This window comes from Pelecanus crispus, chromosome W, assembly GCF_030463565.1.
Source record: "Pelecanus crispus isolate bPelCri1 chromosome W, bPelCri1.pri, whole genome shotgun sequence".
Taxonomy (NCBI): domain Eukaryota; kingdom Metazoa; phylum Chordata; class Aves; order Pelecaniformes; family Pelecanidae; genus Pelecanus; species Pelecanus crispus.
In genome coordinates, this window is record NC_134675.1 from 21,240,003 (window position 1) to 21,263,024 (window position 23,022).

At 43.8% G+C, this 23,022-nt stretch overlaps 1 protein-coding gene across 3 annotated transcripts in view; it reads left to right on the forward strand.

The window, feature by feature from the left end:
- The window catches only part of LOC142596454 (BDNF/NT-3 growth factors receptor-like), a 225,239-nt gene that overhangs the window by 24,916 nt on the left and 177,301 nt on the right, over positions 1-23,022 (forward strand). For all 3 annotated transcript variants that reach the window (XM_075725553.1, XM_075725554.1, XM_075725555.1), the window contains exons 2-5: positions 2,378-2,452; positions 2,671-2,742; positions 6,995-7,063; positions 14,531-14,685. In XM_075725553.1, coding sequence (XP_075581668.1) covers positions 2,378-2,452; positions 2,671-2,742; positions 6,995-7,063; positions 14,531-14,685 — 371 coding nt within the window. The remainder of the gene's footprint in view (positions 1-2,377; positions 2,453-2,670; positions 2,743-6,994; positions 7,064-14,530; positions 14,686-23,022) is intronic.

Genomic DNA, 23,022 nt, shown 5'->3' on the forward strand with positions numbered 1-23,022 from the left:
GTTTTTCCCGGGAGACAATGAATCCCATTAGGGGACTTTTTTTGCTTTTCCTGGTGCTCAGCAAGACTGTAGCCTAAGTCAGATTTGCAGCTTGGAGGGAAGCCCAGCCCACCTCTTGGGATTCTCAAGCTTCTGTTGGGATGTGGGCACACAAAAGATTTCTCTAAAACACCAGCTATGGTAGATTTTGTTGTCTTTGGGAAAGCGATACACTTTCTTCTCCAATTCACCAGAGTTCCTTTAAGTACAAGAGACACTTAAAGTGAAAACAAGTTTTATTCTAGCAAAATAAATACTCTTCGTGTTTACTAAAACGTACTGTATTGTGGCTTTGCTTTATTCTGGATGCTTATGAAAATACCCGTGAATCTCAGTTTCAGTTTGTCTGTGACTGGGGTTATCTTTTGAAATACATGGACTCTTTGACAAGGTGATTTCCCACAGCAGACTTATGTTTCTGCTCATAAGGTCAGTTGAATTGTACTTTCCTCTGATTCCTCCTTCCTGGACAGCATGATTTGCACTGTGAAACTTTTTTCTGTCTGCAGAAGAGATAAGCTATGTATCATCCTATGTATTATCTGTACAAGATTTTAATTTCCAATTTGTGGGATGTCACTGGTCATTCATAGATCTCACATGGTAATAATACAAAAGACCAGCTTGCATGCCCACATCTTTTGGGGGTTCAAGCAGAAATTCACGGTACGTGGGAGGACTGACAATGCTTTGGTCTATTATGACAGTTTCTCTTAATTTCCACTTGTGTATGTAATATAATGAAGTGTAGCCTCCCTTTCTTCTGTTTTCCTATTGCCACACCTTATAAAATAAAACTCCAACTACTTTGGGAAAGGGAGAAAATGAATTTAATGAGTGATTAAGTTAAGAACAAAATGAGGGAAATAAGATTAGGGCAGCCCCCCCAAATGTAAATGGGAGCAACTCTGCTACTACCATGAAAGTTGGCCCTTTTCCTGTTGTAAAACCCACGAAGCAGTGTCCTGGAAAACAGTGACACTGTAATGTAGCTTTATTTATTGTGTATTCAGGGTGACTTCTTTTCTTGATGAACTCATTTCCCCTGTGCAAAACTCAATTGTTCCTCCTCCAGCCCCATACCACAATAATAAATGATGGGGAAGATTTTAATGAGCACTTTTGCTCTGCAGGTGCTTGAACTAGAGCTCAATGTTAATTGCATGTGGTGAGTTGACTTTGGCTGGCTGCCAAGTGCCCACCAGGCCACTCTATCACTCTCCCTCCTGAACAGGACAAGGGGAAAAAATACGACAAAAAGCTCATGGGTCAAGATAAGGACAGGGAGATCACTCACCAATTGCTGTCACGGACAAAACAGGCTCGACTTGGGGAAATTAATTTAAATTATTGCCAACCATATCAGAGTAGGATAATGAGAAATAAGAATGGATCTATAAAACACCTTCCCCCCACCCCTCCCATCTTCCCAGGCTCAGCTTCACTCCCCACTTCTCTACCTCTTCCCCTTGAGTGGTGCACAGGGATGGGGAATGGGGGTTGCAGTCAGTTCATAACGCTTTGTCCTGCCACTCCTTCCTCCTCACGCTCTTCCCCTGCTCCAGCGTGGGGTCCCTCCCATGGGATACAGTCCTTCACAAACTGCTCCAACGTGGGTCCTTCCCACGGGCTGCAGTTCTTCAAGAACTGCTCCAGCATGGTCCCTTTCCACAGCGTACAGTCCTTCAGGAACGGACTTCTCCAGCATGGGGCCACAGGTCCTGCCAGAAGACCTGCTCCAGCATAGGCTCTCCATGGGGTCACAGCTTCCTTCAGGGCACACCCACCTGCTCCGGTGTGGGATCATCCACGGGCTGCAGGTGGATATCTGCTTCACTGTGGACCTCCAAGGGCTGCAGGGGGAACAACCTGCTTCACTATGGTCTTCACCATGGGCTTCAGGGGAATTTTGCTCCAGCATCTGGAGCACCTCCTCCCCCTCCTTCTTCACTGACCTTGGTGTCTGCAGAGTTGTTTCTCTCACATTTTTCTTGCTCCTCTCTCCCAGCTGCTGTTGCACAGCAGTTATTACTCTTTCTTAAATATGTTATCACAGAGGCGCCACCGGTGTCACTGATTCGCTCAGCTTTGGCCAGCAGTGGGTGTGTTTTGTAGCCAGCTGGAACTGGCTCTGTCCGACATGGGGGGCAGCTTCTGGCATCTTCTCACAGAAGCCACTCCTGCAGCCCCCCTACTACCAAAACATTGCCATGTAAACCAAATACAGTGCAATAGGTCAGCAACCACTGCCGGCTTTCAGACTTCACTGCTGACTTCTGATCAATCAAAGCCATGGAAGGAGCCACTTTCTTACTTTGTTTTTTGTCTTTTTTAACAGTTACATCGCAAACCAGAAGAAATTAGAAAGTATCAAAGACAATGAAGTTGGATTTTATATTGGACTTAAAAATCTGTGAGTATATGTGATAATTTTATTTCTTTATTTCTCTTGCAGAAGCATTTACAGACCTCATGAGAGAGTAGGGCTAACTTTTTGCATTACAGAAGACAGCTGTAGAGCTTGCAGTTCAGCCTAGTTGATATTTCATCCACATTCTTATTTTAAACATTATCATTATTCTTTCCATTGTATTTTAAATTAAGTATTCTAAGTTTTATGTACTTTCACAGGACTGTGGTGGATTCAGGCTTAAGGTTTGTGTCCCATCAGGCATTTGTGAAAAACGTCAACCTACAATACATGTGAGTAAGGATAGCTTCTGTCTTCTAAGTTAAAACTGTCCAAACCTTGTTAATTCCCTTCTCTCTCTTCCTGTTTCCTTAATATAAAATGTTTTAACTTCTAATGGCCTCCTGTCATTAATGGGCGTGAAATATGACATGTATGATAAGGAATTGGTAGATCATAAGAACATAATGTGGAATGGCAAAAAGACCCATCCAGCTCATTATCTTTTCTCTAACAGTGGTCTCTGGCTGTGTCTCTTTTAGTAAGTAGTGGAGCACAAAGGAGTGCATCTCTCTACTGAGTCATTTGGTGGTGAGAGTATGATGTCCACACTATATGCATCACACTCAGTGACATGGTTTTGACTTTGGGCTAGCTCTAGTCCGATTCAGTGGGCTGAACATGTTCTAGCAGCTAGAAGTGCATTTGGTCCATGCATGGAGCGCATCTTCTGATGTAGTTTGACTAGTTTACATGCCCTGAGACTCTGCCATGCCTGTGAACTTAAGTCTTGTAAGTGAGGATGATCAGAAGATTCACTTCAGCTCAATTCTGAGCTGAACTGATGCACCCAAAGCAGAATATAAGAATGTGGTTATTTTCCCACCCAGTTGCACTTTGCAGTTCATGAACTTCAGGAAACAGAGTTGGTGCCTGTGCAGCTTTTTGACTGTGTTTTTCTAGATTACTTACAGTTTATATTTAGCAAAGTACAGAGAAAAATGATGAGTTATAAAGAAAGATTTTGTGGGATTTTTTTGTTTAAATACATATCCCTGAAAGACTGGAGTGCCTTTCAGTGGGACAGACATATAGTAACTCATTCCTGCTACTTATATGGAAAATTGTGGTTCCAGTCCTACAAAACATTGAGATCATGTGTGGGGCTCACTGTTTTAGCCAAGTATTCAAGTGTGTTTAAATCCATCCATCTTTGTTAGATATATTTATCACTTAATTAAACCCTTGCTTTTATTAAATTTCTAATGAGATCAAGAAGATGTAAGGCCAAGCCTCAGGCTTGTAAGCCTAAATGCTTTCTTGTAATATGGAAGAATTGTTGAATTGGGCTTAGGACTGATTGCTTTGTTAATAAAATGGACTCACTTTCTGCACCTATATTTTCCAAGGAATAGCAATTAGTTTATGTAAAGAAGTGGGCATGAATATCTGAATTTGCCTACACAGTAATTTCTATCCTTAATGTGGAACAAACACTGGAAGAGTATGAACCAGATCTCACTGGCCTATGAGGGTTACATATTACTTCATATAGTCCTTAATGAAGTAAATTGCTTTTACTATAATCAGTTGGCGAATAAGGGAAGTATCTTCCAGAATGAGTTTGTGTGTCTACCTGTGTGTCAATTTCCCAGTGAATTATGATTGTATAAGATGAAATTCCATAAAGTCAAGTGCATATGCGCTGACTGTGGAAATGCACAATGAGAAATTATTGGCTAAGTGGCACAGTTGCAGAGAAATGTTTAGTGGCTATATTGAAACAGAATCTCAGCATGATGCAGCAGAACAAAGCAAATTCAGTCTATGATCAGAAGTAATTTTGTGTTAGACTTTTGCATCTTTTCCCCATTACTTTAGCTGCTGGGAAGGCATCTATTGGAATACTGTATACAGATTAGGACACCGAATCTACCCATCTAGAAAGATATTTGAGAAGAGCAACTCAACTGGTAAAAATCTGAAAAGACAATTAAACTTATTGAGTTACTTTTGGTGTTTCACAACTGGATTTGTTAAAATAATAATTCTTTATTATAATTTTGCTTGAATTAATTGTTCCAGTTCCTCACTGGTTCATGCAGTCATTTATACCTGCATGAAGTGTTCAGAAAGTAACATACTCACTGATATTTGGACAGTAAGTCTGGCTTATGAATTTAAATCAAGTAAGGGCTATTCTTACGCCTAGGGGGTTGCAATAATTCACCAAAAGCGATGAGTGGCCTGAAGCTAAATGACAACAAAATACAATTACAGCAACACTGAACAGTCTGCTGTCCAGTAGAGCTCATATCTCTGAATGAGGCAGCTCATCTCCTCACAGAGAAATGGAGAATTAGATGACCATTAGTAAGTTAAGCAAGGAAGCATGTAACTAGCCAGGAGGAAATCCGTAGGAAAAATGGGACTTCAGTCCTGTTCAGTCCTGCTCGTGAAGTAGTTAGGCTCTTATGTCCACTGCAGCTTACCAACAAAATACCCTTTCCTGGAATCAGTCTTTTTTTTTTAAGATTTTCTTAAAAATATATTTTTAGGATTTTATCTTAAGAGAAAAAGAGAGAAATACCATCTCATAGGATGGCTGGGGCTCTTAAGATGTTTGAGGCTCATTTTCAGATCTGTATTATATCTAGTATTTAGAAAGTGGGAGAGGGGTGATTTTCAAAGCCCCTTCTATTTGGCTTGGTCTGGAGTCAGAGCTTGAGCCTGGGCTTTCCCTTTTAGGGTGTCAGGGAAGATCATATGAAATGGAACACCTTCAGCTGGACAGAGATTTCCCTGAGGGACCCATCATTCGATGGTTAGGGAGTCCTCCTGGTATGGAAGAGTGGGGTTCTCTGCTGTGCAGAAACCAAGATTTAAATCTTGTCCTCCCATGACCTGGAATATGTTGCCTTCTACTAGACTAGTAAGTGGCATCCCACTAGACTAGTAAGTGGCATGGGTACCTACCTGTAGTTAGAACCCACTGTATAACTGGTTGTCTTTCAGGGAAGATGGGATTTAGTCACTGTGCAGGTAAGAGAAGCAGGTACTTGCCTCATTTGGGAACACCATGGGGGCATCTGTGTGCGCTGCTCAGCAATGTCAGGACTGGATGGATATTTTTTTTGATGAGTGAGAATCACCTGTGGAAGGGTAAGATTTGACATGTTTTGTGTTGTCTCAGTGCTGGAGAGAAGAGCCCAATTTCATAGGAGGATTTAACTTCTTTCTTTCAACCTCCTAACCTATTGTTTGTGAAAATTAGGAAAAACATCATAGTTAGTTAACATATTGACTGGCTTTTACTTAACCACAACTTCTGTCCTACATGCAAATTGTACTTTAATTTTGACCATCAGGATCCACATGAGATGTTTCCACCAGCATCTACTATAGGGCAGCTCAGTTGACCTGAGTAATGAAACAGTAGCTCACCCATTTTGTTCTCACACATTAGGACCAGTCAGCTTGCAAACTTCAGGCCATTGTTTGCTAGAAGGAATCAACAAAAGTAGAGTAAATAAAATCTCTTAAAGATTCCATTCTAAATGTTTATAAAAGATGCGACTTGTATCCCCGTAATTTCTCTGAAAATTATCTTGTAGTCAGAGATCAAGGGCTGAAAGTAAGGGGAGTAAACACTGTGTTTTTTAGTCAGGGGGCAGGGGGAAGAGATTTAATCCCTGTTTTAAATGCTACGCAACTTAAAATATGGAGCCCCTATGGCACCTCTATAATACCACATAAGTTTTATGTGGTATTTTGGCTCATAATGCTGATTTGCACTACACTACTGGCAGTTTTACAGTTTACTGCTCTCACTATCTTTAATTTGTGGACTGATAAGACTATAGAAAACCAGCATTATTTTGGTTTGGAGAAAGCATTTTCGTAAGCCTGGGAAGGGGAGCATTTCTGATTCAGATGAGCATTTCTTTGCTCTGCATAATGGGAGAGGACCTTTCACTTAATTACCACTGGAAACTGTAAATACTTAATTGACATAAAAAAGCCCAATATAGGCATTTTACATTTTTGCTTTTGCTCTTTCCTGTGGGTGCATATTGCACATGTAATTTGAACATAATAACTAAAAGTCTCTGATGTGGATGTGTGCTAGTATGTGAGTACAGAGTTTGGTGCAGTATCAAAAAAAGGGATACAACCATTTCACTTATGAATAAATTAAGCATATAATTAACACCTAGACTTTACATAATACTTGTGAAACACAATTAAATCTGCTGCTTTTCTGTAATGAACACAAGTGCTTTAAGTGAAAATATTGACCCCCTTTTGAGTTTGATTTTAAAGAATGTATTTAACTTCAGACACAGGGTGGATTCAAATCCTTGAAACCCATCAAACTGTAAAAAGAGACTGGGCAGTGTTCCTTTCCCACTGAACTTAAAGGAATAAGAGCTTTTTAGAGCTGGTTTGGGCTTTTCATTTTTTTTTTTTTTGAGACACACAAACTGTATTGGGAGTGTAAGAAAAAGCAGCCCTAATTAATACAATTTTTCTGTTTTCCCATAGCAATTTATCCAGAAACAAGCTCTCAAGTTTGTCCAAGAAGGCTTTTCGCCATCTGGGTTTGTCTGATCTGTAAGTTGTCATTTTTAAAAATAAAGTTTATTTGTGGCTAGCAGTGAAAGAACAGGGCTTTGAAGTTTGTTCTTTTGAAGCTACAGGTCCATCAAAGATTAGAAATTAAATTCTGATCCAAAGGTGGTGGCAAATATGTTGCCAGTGACATAAGTGCAGAGAGATTTTAATTCCAGGCCTTCAGAAAAGATCAAGTGTATGTTTTAACAAATTTATAGTTCAAAATAGCCTTTTCCCTTCAACTTTAAAATACTTTTTATGAGATTATTTCACACAAAACTACTGGTGCTTGTATTAAATATTTGAGCTACTAAAAAATACAGCCATCTACAGATCATAGAATCATAGAATGGTTTGGGTTGGAAGGGACCTTAAAGATCATCTAGTTCCAACCCCCCTGCCACAGACAGGGACACCTTTCACTAGACCAGGTTGCCTAAAGCCCCATCCAACCAGACCTTGAACACTTCCAGGGAGGGGACATCCACAGCTTCTCTGGACAACCTGTTCCAGTGTCTCACCACCCTCAGAATAAAGAATTTTTTCCTAATATCTAATCTAAATCTACCCTCTTTCAGTTTAAAACTGTTACCCCTCATCTTATCATTACACTCCCTGATAGAGTCCCTCCCCATCTTTCCTGTAGGCCCCCTTTAAGTACTGCAAGGCTGCAATAAAGTCTCCCTGGAGCCTTCTCTAGGCTAAACAACCCCAACTCTCTCAGCCTGTCCTCATGGGGAAGGTGTTCCAGCCCTCTGACCATTTTTGTGGCCCTCCTCTGAACTCGCTCCAACAGGCCCATGTCCTTCTTGTACTGGGGGCCCCAGAGCTGAACACAGTACTCCAGGTGGGGTCTCATGAGAGCAGAGTAGAGGGGGAGAATCACCTCCCTCGGCCTGCTGGCCATGCTTCTTTTGATGCAGCCCAGGATACAATTGGCTTTCTGGGCTGCAAGCACACATTGCTGGCTCATGTCCAGCTTTTCATCCACCAATACCCCCAAGTCCTTCTCTGCAGGGCTGCACTCAAGCCGCTCATCCCCCAGCCTGTATTGATATTGGGGATTTCCCCGTCCCAGGTGCAGGACCTTGCACTTGGACTTGTTGAACTTTGTGAGGTTTGCAAGGGCCCACCTCTCTAGCTTGTCAAGGTCCCTCTGGATGGCATCCCTTCCCTCTAGAGTATCAACCACACCACTCAGCTTGGTGTCATCCACAAACTTGCTGAGGGTGCACTCAATCCCACTGTCCATGTCCCCGACAAAGACGTTAAATAATACTGGTCCTGATATGGACCCCTGAGGGACACCACTCGTCACTGGTCCCCCCCCAGACATCGAGCCGTTGACTGCAACTCTCTGAGTGTGGCCATCCAGCCTATTCCTTATCCATCGAGTGGTCCACCCATCAAATTCATGTCTCTCCATTTTAGCAACATCTTCAAATGAAGTCTTTATCTCATATTCTTATATCATATTTGCTCCACAGCTGCTATGCTCGTGGCTGGCTATTGAACAATATTTTTGTTTTCTCAAATTCTTTGAGTTTCATTGTAATGCTTCATTTGGTAATGAAGCATTTGTAAACATATATTTGTTGATGTTTTTAACATTACATTTTTATTCTGTGCTCTTTCAAGCATTACTTCTATATTGGTATACATTCCAAAATTACATAATCAAAAGTTGAAAAAGGGGAAAAGAGGATGTAGCATGCCTGTGTGGTAGATATTGTATCTTATTTGTTTTGTTAAATTTGGGGTTCACAGAAAAGGTAGAGTTTTTGAATGACTGTGATTGGGGGTATTGGCACAGGTAATAAGGCAGGCAGGCAGAATTTGTCTTTTGTATAAAGCTCTGATTAGTGGTTCTTCACACTGACTTCTCTCAGAAGAATTTCTAAGGCCTGGAGTTGTGCTGCTGTGTTAAAAATGTAAGAGAAGGGGTTGTCTTGTGCAGTCTTTGCTAATACATGGGACTGCACAGAGCCTGCAAGAGCTTTAGGAGGGACAGAGTTGTGAGGGAACAAACAGAGGCTGCTCTCCTGGAGCTCAGAGCAGGGTCAGAAGTAGCCTGAAGCACCAGCCCAAGAATTGCAACACCAGCCTTGAAATCCTCAGCTTTTTCTGGTGTATGTTGTTATTTCAGCATGTGAGAAATGAAGTGAACAAATCCCAATGCTGCAAACAAGGTTATGCCCCTTAGGTATGTTTTGTTGATAATTAAGTTGGTGTAATCATTTTCTTTACAGCCCAGGAAATATTTTTTGCTGGAATTTTCTTTCGTAACTTGGTGATCGCTGAGCACTCTGATGGAAAGACTAGCTAGTTGCAGAGCTCTCCTGTTGCCATATGCCCTGCATGGGTTTGTTGCTTCTGAAGTCCCAGTTTCTTCATATGCCATATCCAGTCTATGCCAAAAAGCCAATGGGAGTGTGTACTTGGCTGTAACTTCTATATTTTGTAGTTGCCTTTGCCCCCTGGACTGCAGAAATGTAAGAGTGAATATGCTCTAGCTTATGAGATGTGTAAAAAAAGGAAGTGACAGCATTTTTAAAGGCATATTCTGCTCTCAGTTCTGTTGGTGCTTTCTTGAAATTAGTCTGCTGCCTTTAAAAGATTCATTCTGAAGTACAGATCAGGCCATTCTTGAATCTCTCAATCTCAGGTGAACAGTTTATTTTAGGTTGTGGGTGAAGTGGGTGCTTATTAGATTTTTGAAGCAGAACAAAGTCAAATCCCTACATACCTGTTCACTGAGATGATGTAAGAAATTGCTGATCTTTCTGAAGAAGTCGGTTTGCTCCTGGTCAGAAGGAAAGAAAAAAGGACTTGGGACAGAGAATGACAGAATCAAACATTATAAATATGTGACAGGAATCATGGGAATGTATTTGATGAGGTAGGGAAATAGCACTTATTGGCAAAACATCTGGCTGATGCAAAATAGGTGTAAATACATTTATATTGTTAATATCAGAATTAAACAATGGACATTCAGTGTCATGGGAGTAGAAGCAGAGGAAATGGTTACTGGGAGTGAGCTAGACATGGGAAAAATGGATGTTGTGAAGATTGAACTGATTAATATTTGAGGTATGGAGACAATGTGTGATGGGGCCCAAGTTATAGGATATAAAACTGAGATAGGGGCTTGGGAAAGGGTGGGACAGTAGAGATGAAAAAACAAATGAAAGTTAGGAAAGTTATGCAAACAAAGATTGCAATAAAGTTGAATAAATAGAAGTGGGGGAAGGGAAAGAATGGGGGGGAGCTAAGCCTGAAGGGTGGAAAAGCACGGATAAAACCAGAATCAGTTGAGCAATTCTGTTGATAAGAGGAGGGAAGGAAGAGTATTGGATGGGGATTCTAAGAGGAAAATGATGCTATAAATAGCTTCTGAGGAGCTTGTTCTAAATCTGACAATCAAGTGTCCTGTTGGTGGCACACTTTTAAAGCAAAACATAAATGGATGAAAAGTTCAGACTAAGGTGAGGTAGGAAAAATTCTCCAGATACTGCAGAGGAGATGACGCTTTGAAAGGCTTCCTCTTTTAGAACAAACCAATGTCCTGGTTTCGGCTGGGATAGAGTTAATTTTCTTCCTAGCAGCAGGCATAGTGCTGTGTTTTGGATTTAGTAGGAGAAGAATGTTGATAACATGCTGATGTTTTTAGTTGTTGCTGAGTACTGCTTATGCTAGTCAAGGACTTTTTCAGCTTCCCATGCTCTGCCAGGCGCACAAGAAACTGGGAGGGGGCACAGCCAGAATAGTTGATCCAAACTGCCCAAAGGGCTATTCCATACCATATGACGTCATGCTCAGTATATAAACTGGGGGGGGGTGGCCAGGGAGCAGCGATCGCTGCTCGGGAACTGTCTGGGTATCGGTCGGCGGGTGGTGAGCAATTGCATTGTGCATCACTTGCTTCGTGTATCATTATTATTATTATCATTATTATACTGTTACTATTAGCATTACTATTTTACTTTATTTCAATTATTAAACTGTTCTTATCTCAACCCAGGAGTGTTTCTCACTCTTACTCCTCCGATTCTCTCCCCCATCCCATCGGGGTAGGGGGAGTGAGCGAGCGGCTGCGTGGTGCTTAGTTGCTGGCTGGGGCTAAACCACGACACCAACTACAGATGTAAAATTACAGCAAACAAGATAAAGTCCTGTAATTTCCTTCTACTAAGTCAGATTTTCTTTCATGCAAGAGTATGTGGAGGGCCATCATAGCTCTATCCAGCATCCTGCCTATGATGTGCCTGGCTCCTCGGGTGGTTTTCTGTTGTGTCAAGAGGGCTTTGGAAGGTACCCAATTTGTCGTTATAAGTCCAGTCGCATTCAGTGCACTGAACTATCATGATTACTGATGCACAAATAACGTAGGCACCTTTTGTCTAGTCGTGCTGCATGAACTACCACGGCCACACTTAAAGCGTCTGGTCGCGTTCAATGACCACCATCACAGCTAGACCAATAAATCAAAGCAATTTATTAAAGCAACAGACACACAGGTTCTTTGGATTACCGGTGATAAATTCACTGACTGCAAGGCACATGCTAATACCAAAGCTTTGGACAATACAGATGCATCAAAAGACATAAAAGTGACTCTATAGAGGTTTCTAAGTTTCCCGGGGAGGCACTTGGTAAAACCAAGTGTTAGATTCTTACCCAAAGGCGTCCCGATGGGGGGGAAGAGAGGCTCAGCCCGTCAACTGATCCCAGAGGTCAGAGTGGTACGCGATGGTATCTTCCCTAACATCCCCTCTCTCTTAGGCTAATTTATACTATTTTTTACCTTTCAGGTGGAGCTTGAGTGACTCTAGTCATACATACTTTCTTATGATTGGTGTAAAACTTTCTCGCTTCACTTTAAAGGTATAGGCTAGGAAAAATTCAAAGCGCAAGCTCAATGAGGAGTGGTCGCACCTTAGAGGCGGGTAGGTTTTGGGATGGAGGTGTGTTTTGGTATTATAATGATATTATAATGAGCAAAGTTTACCAAAGGACAGCATTTTGTCAAAATCATGACAGGTTGTTGGCCCAGGGTCTCATATTATACCCTTTCCTATTGTCCTTCTTCATTCATCCATCGTTTGCCCAAGTTCTCGCAGTGTTCCATTATACTGCACTCTGTTCCTTTGGTAAGTACATCTACAATAAATTGTTTGCCATGTTCTGGCACAATCAGGACTATACAGGGACTAAAAGCAGCAGCAATAAGGCGACAAATGCTTCGTCTTTTCATGTCCGTAGATAGACCAAGTCTTGACGGAGTGTACTGGGGAACCCAAGGGCACAGGAGCTGCCCCGGCTGGGCAGAATGCTTCACAGCAGTCCCATCTGGGGTGCCACACAGAGCCTGGCCGCGGTGTCTCCACACCGCTCCACCCTCCGGGCAGTTCCTCTTAGAGCCAACACACCAAGTTCCCCTGGTGTTGCCGACATCTAAGGTTGCAGGCCCAGGGAAGTTCCATGAAATGGATTCCTTGCATGCCAGCTGCACTCCACCCTGGAGGCTTCTTCAGTGCTGAGCCTTTCCTAAAATTGTGAATCTAAGTTTAATCTCTAAATCACCTCCAGCAATTACTCCACAGGTGGGGTTAACACAATTTAAAACAATGGAAGAAAAGGATTGCTCAGGCACATTTCAGGGGAGATTTCTCCTTTAAAGGGAAGTTATTGATGAAACAGAAAATCAAAAGTAAATCTTGCTGTTTTGAAAATGCCTGTTGTAGGTTTTGACCCACCAGATCCTAATGTTTATATTCCGTCTTGCTATATTGGGTGTACATGGCAAGGTTTTGGTAGCAGGGGGGCTGCAGGGGTGGCCTCTGAGTTGAGGCCAGTGGCTGCCCCTGTTGCTGGACAGAGCCAGTTCCAGCTGGCTTGGCAATGAACCCACTGTAGGCCAAAGCTGAGCCAGTAAGCAAAGCTGGTGGTGCCTCTGTGAAAACATATTTAAGAAAGGGCAAAAACACCAGAAGAGGCAGAGGAGGAGAGAAAAAAAAAAAAAGGTGAGAAACAGCAGTGTGAACACCAAGGTCAGAGAAGAAGGTGCTTCAGGCACTGGAGCAGATATTCCCCTGCAGTCCATGGAGAGGACTATGGTGGAGCAGGTATTTGCCTGCAGCCCATGGAAGAGACCATGCCAGAGCAGTTATTCACACTGCAGCCCATGGAGAACCCCACACTGGAGCAGCTGGATGTTTCCTGAAGGAATTGCAGCCTGTGGAGAAGTCATGCTGGAGCAGACTTTTTCCTGAAGGACTGCAGCCCATGGAAAGGACCCACACTGGAGCAGGGGAAAAGTGTGACGAGGAAGGAACAGCAGAAAGGAACTGTTATGTACTGACTGTAACCCCCCCCATTCCCCTGTGACACTTGAGGCAGGGTGGGTAGAGAAATTCTTGTCCATGCAGTAGTGCTGTGAAAGTCCAGCAGGGGAACAGGTTGCATCTCTAAGAAGCTGAGTATTTCACGATTATTTGCACACTCATATCCTCAGGAGGCAGCCTCAAGCATTTATGGGTACAGATTTTAAGAGCAACTTGAATTTAGTTTCTGTACATGAAAAAAATTTGTGAACTTTTGGTAAGAATAATTGTTCTTGTAATGAGATGCCTGAAGCAGTCACGCACATGGGCTTTATTGGACCTCATCTATGCTTTTAGGAGAAAAAATGAGATACTGGGTCATTTGTTAGCTAGGTATTGGGATGTTTCTGTTTATATTTCACTTGGGCTTTATTGCATTACATTTGTGTGTGGTTTAATTAAATTTTAAAATTAGAATTGGATAAATTTGCTAATCAGTGATTTAAATTTCATACAGCATACTATATAGCTAGATTATACTATACATTTCTGTTTCAGGGCCATTTTTTCAGTTAGTGTTTCTTCATGACATTACTTAGGGCTTTTACTGTGAAATTTTTCCAGAGTGATATACATGATGAATCTTTAAGGTTGTGTAAAATCCTTTTTTTATGATTAGAGTTAGAATTTGCCTATAATACATGACTGTTTGGCTCTATAAAGAATTTATCCACTTAAAAGCAATAAACCTTTTCTGGAGCGGTCTTTCTGAGCTAGCTGAACAGAGTCTATCATACAAGAGAAGAATTTCTGATGTGTTTAGCTGCCATGAAATAAAATGGATCTTTGTGGAAAGCCCAATTCTCCAGGCACTCCTGATTTACACCAGTGAACTGGAGATAGGAATTGAGCCCCCTGTGTGATCTCTCTGATCTGTGGCAGGATGGATTCTTAGTTGATGCAGACAGGGCTTCATTTTCTACAAAGAAATCGTATCTACTTACAGTTTGCACTGCATTGAGGTCTTTGATCCATACCTTTTTAAACTAGAGTTCAACTTTTAGTTTTACCCACGAGTGCTTTGAAACTTTTTTCTATATGCATGATATGTTCTTAAGAAATCATTTGATTTTTGCTGTAGGATATTGGTGGACAATCCATTCAAGTGTTCCTGTGAAATTATGTGGATCAAGAAATTTCAAGAGACCAAGTTCTACAGAGAAACTCAGGATTTATATTGCATAGATGACAATACCAAGAGGACAGCCTTGCTGGATATGAAGGTCCCAAACTGTGGTAATACTCTTTTAACATGAAGTTCTTACTAAGATAGTGTGAGAAAGGAAAAATAAACATGCTTTTTGACAAGATACCTATCAAGCGCTGCTGAAGGAAAAGGTTTTGGGGGGAAATAGTAACCACTCACCAGTCTTTCATGCCACATGGAATAATTTTGGGAGCTTCACATAAAGCCTTTTTTTTCCTTGAACCTTTAAAAACATACTGTTATTCAAGTGCAGGGAAACAGAACATCAATTACAGACAACACACAAGAATTCTATAAAATGCATGTGCCTTTACTGAACAAAATAGTAGTGCTTCCAAGCTGAACAGACACGAGATTTTGCTTCCTTGAATTTTTTTTTCAGATATCTGAGGTTAATGAAATCTTTCTTTTCCTTCAAAAATACAGACTCTACTGCTAGGACTACAGGAAGGAATTCAGAAAAAAACATGTCTACTGAAAGAGAAAAAGTTAACAAATAGCTGGTTTTCACACAGATAAAACTGCATAGGCTATGCAAAAAAGACATTACAAGCTTAGGTTTGTAGCATTTTGCAGGATATTATTTTCAGTTAGCTTATATGGATTTGGAAATGGTGGAAAAATGATGTAACAATAAGTTTATTTTTTGTATGTAACTGATTCCTGTATATAATCCTGGGACAGCTGGTGGAAGATTTCACCTGATAGTTGAAGAGATCCTCTTCCTCTGTGGATGGGGGCAGAGCTCAGGTGTTTCTGATGTGATGTGAAGCCTATTGAAGTCTGGAGTTTTCTTAGTGGGATGGGGTGTTGGGGTGCTCAGCAGCAGGCAGATAAGAGCAGGGTTTCCTCACGGAGGACTGATTTGAATTGGGAAAGCTGTAAGCAAAGGTGAATGTCAGGAGGAACAAATTCTGCCTTTCTTCCTTCCATCATTGCCTACTGAGTGCCCTTCTCTCCACTGTCTATACAGAGGGTGCAACACTCTCTGATTGCAGTCACCGGTGGGTTAGAGCCATGGAGGGGACCTGCTGTGGACCCAATGTGTGCTGCATTTAATGATGCTAATGCATAGCCTGTTTTGGTGGTCTTATGTACTGCAGGGTCTGATTTACCTGAAATGGGAGATGATACTGAGTTGAGCTAAATTGACCTAACCAGCTGCTCCGGCTGGATGGACTAGAAGGTAGATTCATCTTCCAGGTGTTGAAAGGTCTCCTGGTGGATTGAAATCAGTTGACACAAAATGGGAGTGACAGCATAGCCTCTTTTAATGTCCTTGTCTAGCATGTCTAGAAACTACTAGGTAGCTAGGATTTTCCTTTGAAAATTCTCAGTGTAAAATTCCCAGTATTAAATGTGTGAGTCATTATTTCTTTCTCTTGAATTCTTTAGACTCTGCAGCCCCAGCAGACTTGTTTCTGACCTCTATATGCTATGTAGATGCATGTGTGTACACATGTGCATGTCCTGTGGACACATCTTGATTAAAATACTTGGCATGAGAAGGGAAGGTGGCACTTCAAACTAGAGGGGGAAAAGGAGGAGGAAAGGTGCCCTTGACTGTGAGCATATATGACATTCAGACTGAAGTATCAGTATGTGGAATTTTGCATATGAGGAACGTGCCTTTTGCTGAAGAACTGTGAATGTTAGCACAGACCTGCAAATTATTCCCACATTTGGTATAATGTTAATTTACAGGATCCAAATATAACTAGACTTTACGCATTCTGTGTTTCTCTCTATTTTTCTTACCCCTCCCCACCTCTTCTGGTGAGTTTTGCCCCTTAATTTAACTTTTCTGGTATGAACCAATGTAGGATATAGCTTTTAAAATAGAAGAGGTAGATGACAACACAGCCATTTCCTAGAGACAGAATAGGAAGTCCTTGGTGAAAACAAATTACAGTCTTCATGAAAATGGCTTGTGTTCTGGAAGATATCCAAAAGATCCAATGCATGGCTGGCCCAGCTGTTGCTTTCAGCATTTCTGTACATATTTTTCTTTTGTTTAAAAGCACAAGACAGTTTCCAGAAAAAACACTCATGTAGTTGGTTTATTTAATTTCTAGCACAGTCTGAGAGGCTAGTAAGTATAACTGAAATAGAGGAAGAAGCCCCTTTTAGCTCCCTTGGATGTCAGGAGATGTTTTAGGCATGCAGGCCTTTCTGAATTTTGTTAACGAAACATTTTTTCATTTTCTCTGCTGATTAAATGGTTCATCCCATGTCTAGTTTGTTGATTTGTTTATCATTTTTTAGGAACTAAGCAAACATACTCTTCTTTTTTTTTTTTTCTTGCAGGTGTTAATTACTTCATAATGTAGTAAGAAGCCTGTACAATATGTGGTAAAAGTCTTGATAATAGGACACCTCAATAATAAATCTCTTCCTGTGAAGTTGGAAGAGACCACTGTGGTTTCTTGGTGATAAGGCTCTGCTTTGTAGATAATTCATGTGGAAAATTAGGAAGGAAATTTAATTGCTGATTTTATGGTAGAAATCATAGAATGGTTTGGATCGGAAGGGACCTTAAAGATCATCTAGTTCCAACCCCCCTGCCACAGACAGGGACACCTTTCACTAGACCAGGTTGCCTAAAGCCCCATCCAACCAGACCTTGAACACTTCCAGGGAGGGGGCATCCACAGCTTCTCTGGGCAACCTGTTCCAGTGTCTCACCACCCTCTCAGTAAAGAATTTCTTCCTAATATCTAATCTAAATCTACTCTCTTTCAGTTTAAAACCACTGCCCATTGTCCTGTCACTACAGGCCATGGTAAAAGTCTCTCTCTCTCTTTCTTATGAGCCCCCTTTAAGTATTGAAAGGCTGCAATAAGGTCTCCCCGCAGCCTTCTCTTCTCCAGGCTAAACAACCCGAACTCTCTCAGCCTTTCCTCATGGGAGAGGTGTTCCAGCCCTCTGACCATTTTTGTGGCCCTCCTCTGGACCTGCTCTAACAGGTCCATGTCTTTCTTGTACTGGGGACCCCAGAGCTGGATGCAGTACTCCAGGTGGGGTCTCATGAGAGCAGAGTAGAGGGGGAGAATCACCTCCCTCGACTTAAAGAAGTGTAGGTAGATGACATCTGTAGCTCTTCCCTAGTCCACTGATGCAGTAACTCCATCGTAGAAGGCCACTAGATTAGTCAGGCACAATTTGCCCTTGGTGAAGCCCTGTTGGCTGTCTCTAATCACCTCCCTGCCTTCCATATGTCTTGACATGTCTTCCAGGAGGATTTGTTCCATGATTTTACTGGGAACGGAGGTGAGGCTGACTGGTTGGTAGTTCCCAGGGTCCTCCTTTTTACCCTTTTTAGAAACGGGTGGGATATTTCCCTTTTCTCCAGTCACTGGGGACTTCACCTGAGTGCCATGACTTTTCAAATATGATGGAGAGTGGCTTAGCGACTACATCAGCCAATTCCCTCAAGACCCTGGGATGGATGTCGTTGGGTCCCATGGACTTGTGTATGTTCAGATTCCTCAGGTGGTCTCAAACCTGATCTTCTCCTACAATGGGAGGGACTACATTCCCCCTGTATCTGCCTTGAGGTTCAGGGACTTGAGAGATGTGGAAAGAGAGATTATCAATGAAAACTGAGGCAAAAAATTTGTTGAGTACCTCAGCCTTCTCTGTGTTGGTTGTCACCAGCTCTCCTGTCTTATATACCTCCCCCAGTAAGTTTTCTTTAATCTTCCTTTTCTGTCCAACATACCTGTAGAAGCCCTTATTATTCTAAATATCCCTAGCTAAATTCATCTCCAACTGTGCCTTTTCTTTCCTGATCCAATCCCTACACATAGAATCATAGAATCGTTTAGGTTGGAAAAGACCTTTAAGATAATCCAGTCCAACCATTAACCTAACATTACCAAGTCCACCACTAAACCAATTAAGGGTGGAGTAGCAATTTCATGTTTCCTGGCTTGGTGGCTGGATCAATTACAATGAAAGTAAAAACTAGGAATCATTAAGGTTGGAAAGGGCCTCTAAGATCATCAGTCCAACCATCAACCCAACACCACCATGCCCACTAAACCATGTCCCAGAGTGCCACGTCAACCCATTTTTTGAACACTTCCAGGGATGGTGACTCCACCACCTCTCTGGGCAGCCTGTTCCAATACTTGACTACCCTTTCCATGAAGAAATTTTTCCTAATATCCAGTACAGGGGGACAATCACCTCCCTGCTCCTGCTGGCCACACTATTCCTGATACAAGCCAGGATGCTGTTGGCCTTCTTGGCCACCTGGGCACACTGCTGGCTCATGTTCAGCCAGCTGTTGACCAACACCCCCAGGTCCTTTTTGGCCAGGCAGCTTTCCAGCCACTCTTCCCTAAGCCTGTAGCGTTGCATGGGGTTGTTGTGACTGAAGTCCTATATTTTTCCTAGGATACACATCCCTGGTTCCACTGTCTGTGCATTTCCTTCTTATAGTGTACTTTGAGCAGGAGGTCCTTACTGAGCCATGCTGGTCTCTTGCCTTCCTTGCCTGACTTCTTACACATGAGAACTGAAAGGTCTTGTGCTCTAAGAAAAATGTCCTTAAAGAGCTGCCAGCTCTGTTCAGCTGCTTTGGCCCTGAGGGCAGTTTCCCAGGGGGTCCCATCCACTAATCCTTAATCAACTGAAAGTTTGCTCTCCTAAAATTCAGGGTCTTGACTCTACTCTTCACCTGGCCCATATCCCTCAAGACTGTGAATTCCACCAGGGCATGATCACTGCAGCCCTGGCTGCCACCAATCTTGACCCATCTAATTATTTAATCTGTGTTGGTAAGCAACAGGTCCAGTAATGCTTCTCCTCTGGTTGGGCTGTCTATCACCTGGATTAAGAAGTTATCCTTGATGCACTCCAAGAGTCTCCTGGACTGCTTACAGCTTGCTGTACTACTTTTCCAGCAGATGTCAGGGTGATTGAAGTCCCCCAGCAGGATCAGGGCCTGCAATCATGATGCTTCCTGTAGTTGAAGTAAGAATACTTTGTCAACAGGCTCCCCTTGATCAGGGCAGCCTGCAGTAAACACCAACCACGAGGTTTCCTTTGTTGGCATGGCCCCTAATTTTTACCCATAAGCTCTCGACCTGTTCATCGCTGTTTTTCAAAGACAGCTCTGTGTGGTCAATCCATTTTTTTAAATAGAGAGCAATCCCTGCCCCTCCAGCTCCTCCTGTTTGTTATCCATGCTGTGTGCATTGGTATAGAGACACTTCAGCTGGGCTGTCAACCATGTCATAGAATCATAGAATCATAGAATCATCTAGGTTGGAAAAGACCTTTAAGATCATCCAGTCCAACCATTAACCTACACTACCAAGCCCACTCTAGACTAATCAAGGGTAGACCAGACTAAACCATATCCCGAAGTGCCACATCTACCCGTTTTTTAAACGCCTCCAGGGATGGTGACTCCACCACCTCTCTGGGCAGCCTGTTCCAATGCCTGACCACCCTTTCCGTAAAGAAATTTTTCCTAATTTCCAGTCTAAACCTCCCCTGGCGCAGCTTAAGCCCATTTCCTCTTGTCCTATCGCTAGCTACTTGGGAGAAGAGACCAACACCCACCTCACTACAACCTCCTTTCAGGTAGTTGTAGAGAGCGATAAGGTCTCCCCTCAGCCTCCTCTTTTCCAGGCTAAACAACCCCAGTTCCCTCAGCCGCTCCTCATAAGACTTGTTCTCCAGACCCTTCACCAGCTTCGTTGCCCGCCTCTGAACACGCTCCAGCACCTCAATGTCTTCCTTGTTTTGAGGGGCCCAAAACTGGACACAGTATTCCAGGTGCGGCCTCACCAGTGCCGAGTACAGGGGGACAATCACCTCCCTGCTCCTGCTGGCCACAGCATTCCTGATACAAGCCAGGATGCTGTTGGCCTTCTTGGCCACCTGGGCACACTGCTGGCTCATGTTCAGCCGGCTATCTACTAACACCCCCAGGTCCTTTTCGGCCAGACAGCTTTCCAGCCACTCCTCCCCAAGCCTGTAGCGTTGCATGGGGTTGTTGTGACCGAAGTGCAGGACCCGGCACTTGGCCTTGTTGAACCTCATACAGTTGGCCACGGCCCATCGATCCAGCCTGTCCAGGTCCCCCTGCAGGGCCATCCTACCCTCGAGCAGATCGACACTCCCACCCAATTTGGTGTCGTCTGCAAACTTACTGAGGGTGCACTCGATCCCCTCATCCAGATCATTGATAAAGATATTGAACAAGACTGGCCCTAAAACAGAGCCCTGGGGAACACCGCTCGTGACCGGCCGCCAACTGGACTTAACACCATTTATCACTACTCTCTGGGCTCGGCCACCCAACCAGTTCTTTACCCAGCGAAGAGTATGCCTGTCTAAGCCGTGAGGTGCCAGCTTCCCGAGGAGGATATTATGCGAGACGGTGTCAAAAGCTTTGCTAAAGTCGAGGTAGATGACATCCACAGCCTTTCCATCATCTACCAGGCGGGTCACCAGGTCATAGAAGGAGATCAGGTTGGTCAAGCAGGACCTGCCTTTTGTGAACCCATGCTGGCTGGGCCTGATCCCCTGGTTGACCTGTACTTGCCTGTGGAGTTCGCTCAAGATGAACCTCTCCATAATCTTCCCCGGCACCGAGGTCAGGCTGACAGGCCTGTAGTTCCCCGGGTCCTCCTTCCGGCCCTTCTTGTAGATGGGCATCACATTGGCAAGCCTCCAGTCATCAGGGACCTCCCCTGTTAACCAGGACTGCTGATAGATGATGGAAAGTGGCTTGGCAAGCTCCTCTGCCAGCTCCCTCAGTACTCTTGGGTGGATCCCATCCGGCCCCATAGACTTGTGAGCGTCCAGGTGGCATAGCAGGTCATTAACTGCTTCCTCCTGGACTATGAGGGCTCCATTCTGGTCCCTATCCCTATCCTCTTGCTCAAGGGCCTGAGTACCCTGGGGATGACCGGTCTGGCTGTTGAACACAGAGGCAAAGAAGGCGTTAAGTACTTCAGCCTTTTCCTTGTCCTCGGTGACAATGTTCCCCCCCACATCCAGCAAAGAATGGAGATCCTCCTTGGCTCTCCTTTTATTGCTGATGTACTTATAAAAGCATTTTTTATTGTCTTTTACAGCACTGGCCAGATTGAGTTCTAGCTGGGCTTTTGCCTTTCTAATTTCCTCCCTGCAGGACCTAACAAGATCCCTGTACTCCTCCTGAGCTGCCCGCCCCTTCTGCCAAAGGCGGTAGACTCTCCTTTTTTCCCTGAGTCCCCGCAAAAGCTCCCTATTCAGCCAGGCCGGTCAATTTCCCCTCCGGTTGGTCTTACGACACACGGGGACAGCCCGCTCCTGCGCCCTTAAGACTTCCTTCTTGAAGAGGGCCCAGCCTTCCTGGACCCCTTTGCCCTTCAGGACCGCCTCCCAAGGGACTTTCCCAACCAGGGTCCTGAAGAGGGCAAAGTCTGCCCTCCGGAAGTCCATGGTAATAGTTTTGGTGCCCCTCCGCTTAGCATCACCCAAAATTGAGAACTTTATCATGTCGTGGTCGCTAAGCCCGAGACGGCCTCCGACCTCGACATTTCCCACAAGCCCTTCTCTGTTGGTAAACAGCAGGTCAAGCGGGGCACCTCCCCTGGTAGGCTCGCTTACCAGCTGCATTAGAAAGTTATCCCCCACATGCTCTAGGAACTTCCAAGACTGCTGCCTCTCTGCTGTGTGGTATTTCCAGCAGATGTCTGGCAAGTTGAAGTCCCCCATGAGAACAAGGGCTAGCGATTGCGACACTTCTGCCAGCCGCTTATAGAATGCCTCATCTACCTCTACCTCCTGGTTGGGTGGTCTATAGCAGACTCCCAACAGGACATCCGCCTTTCCAGCCTTCCCCCTCATCCTTACCCATAAGCATTCCACCTTGTCATCACCACTGTCAAGCTCTATGCAGTCGAAACACTCCCTAACATACAGGGCCACCCCACCGCCTTTCCTACCCTGCCTATCCCTTCTGAAGAGCTTATAGCCCTCCAGTGCAGCACTCCAGTCATGAGAGTCGTCCCACCACATTTCCGTGATGGCGACTATGTCATAGCCATCCTGCTGCACAAGGGCCTCCAGCTCCTCCTGTTTGTTGCCCATGCTACGTGCATTGCTGTACATGCACTTAAGCTGGGCTGTCGATTTTGCCCCCAATGTTGCCATGCCGCCCCTGGGCTCCTTACTAGCGGGCCTGTTTATATCCCCTTCCCCCTTCAAACCTAGTTTAAAGCCCTCTCAATGAGTCCCGCCAACTCTTGGGCGAGAATCCTTTTCCCCCTTGGAGACAGCCGATCTCCATCAGCCGCCAGCAGGCCCGGTGCCGTGTAGACCTCCCTGTGATCGAAGAACCCAAAATTCCAGCGATGGCA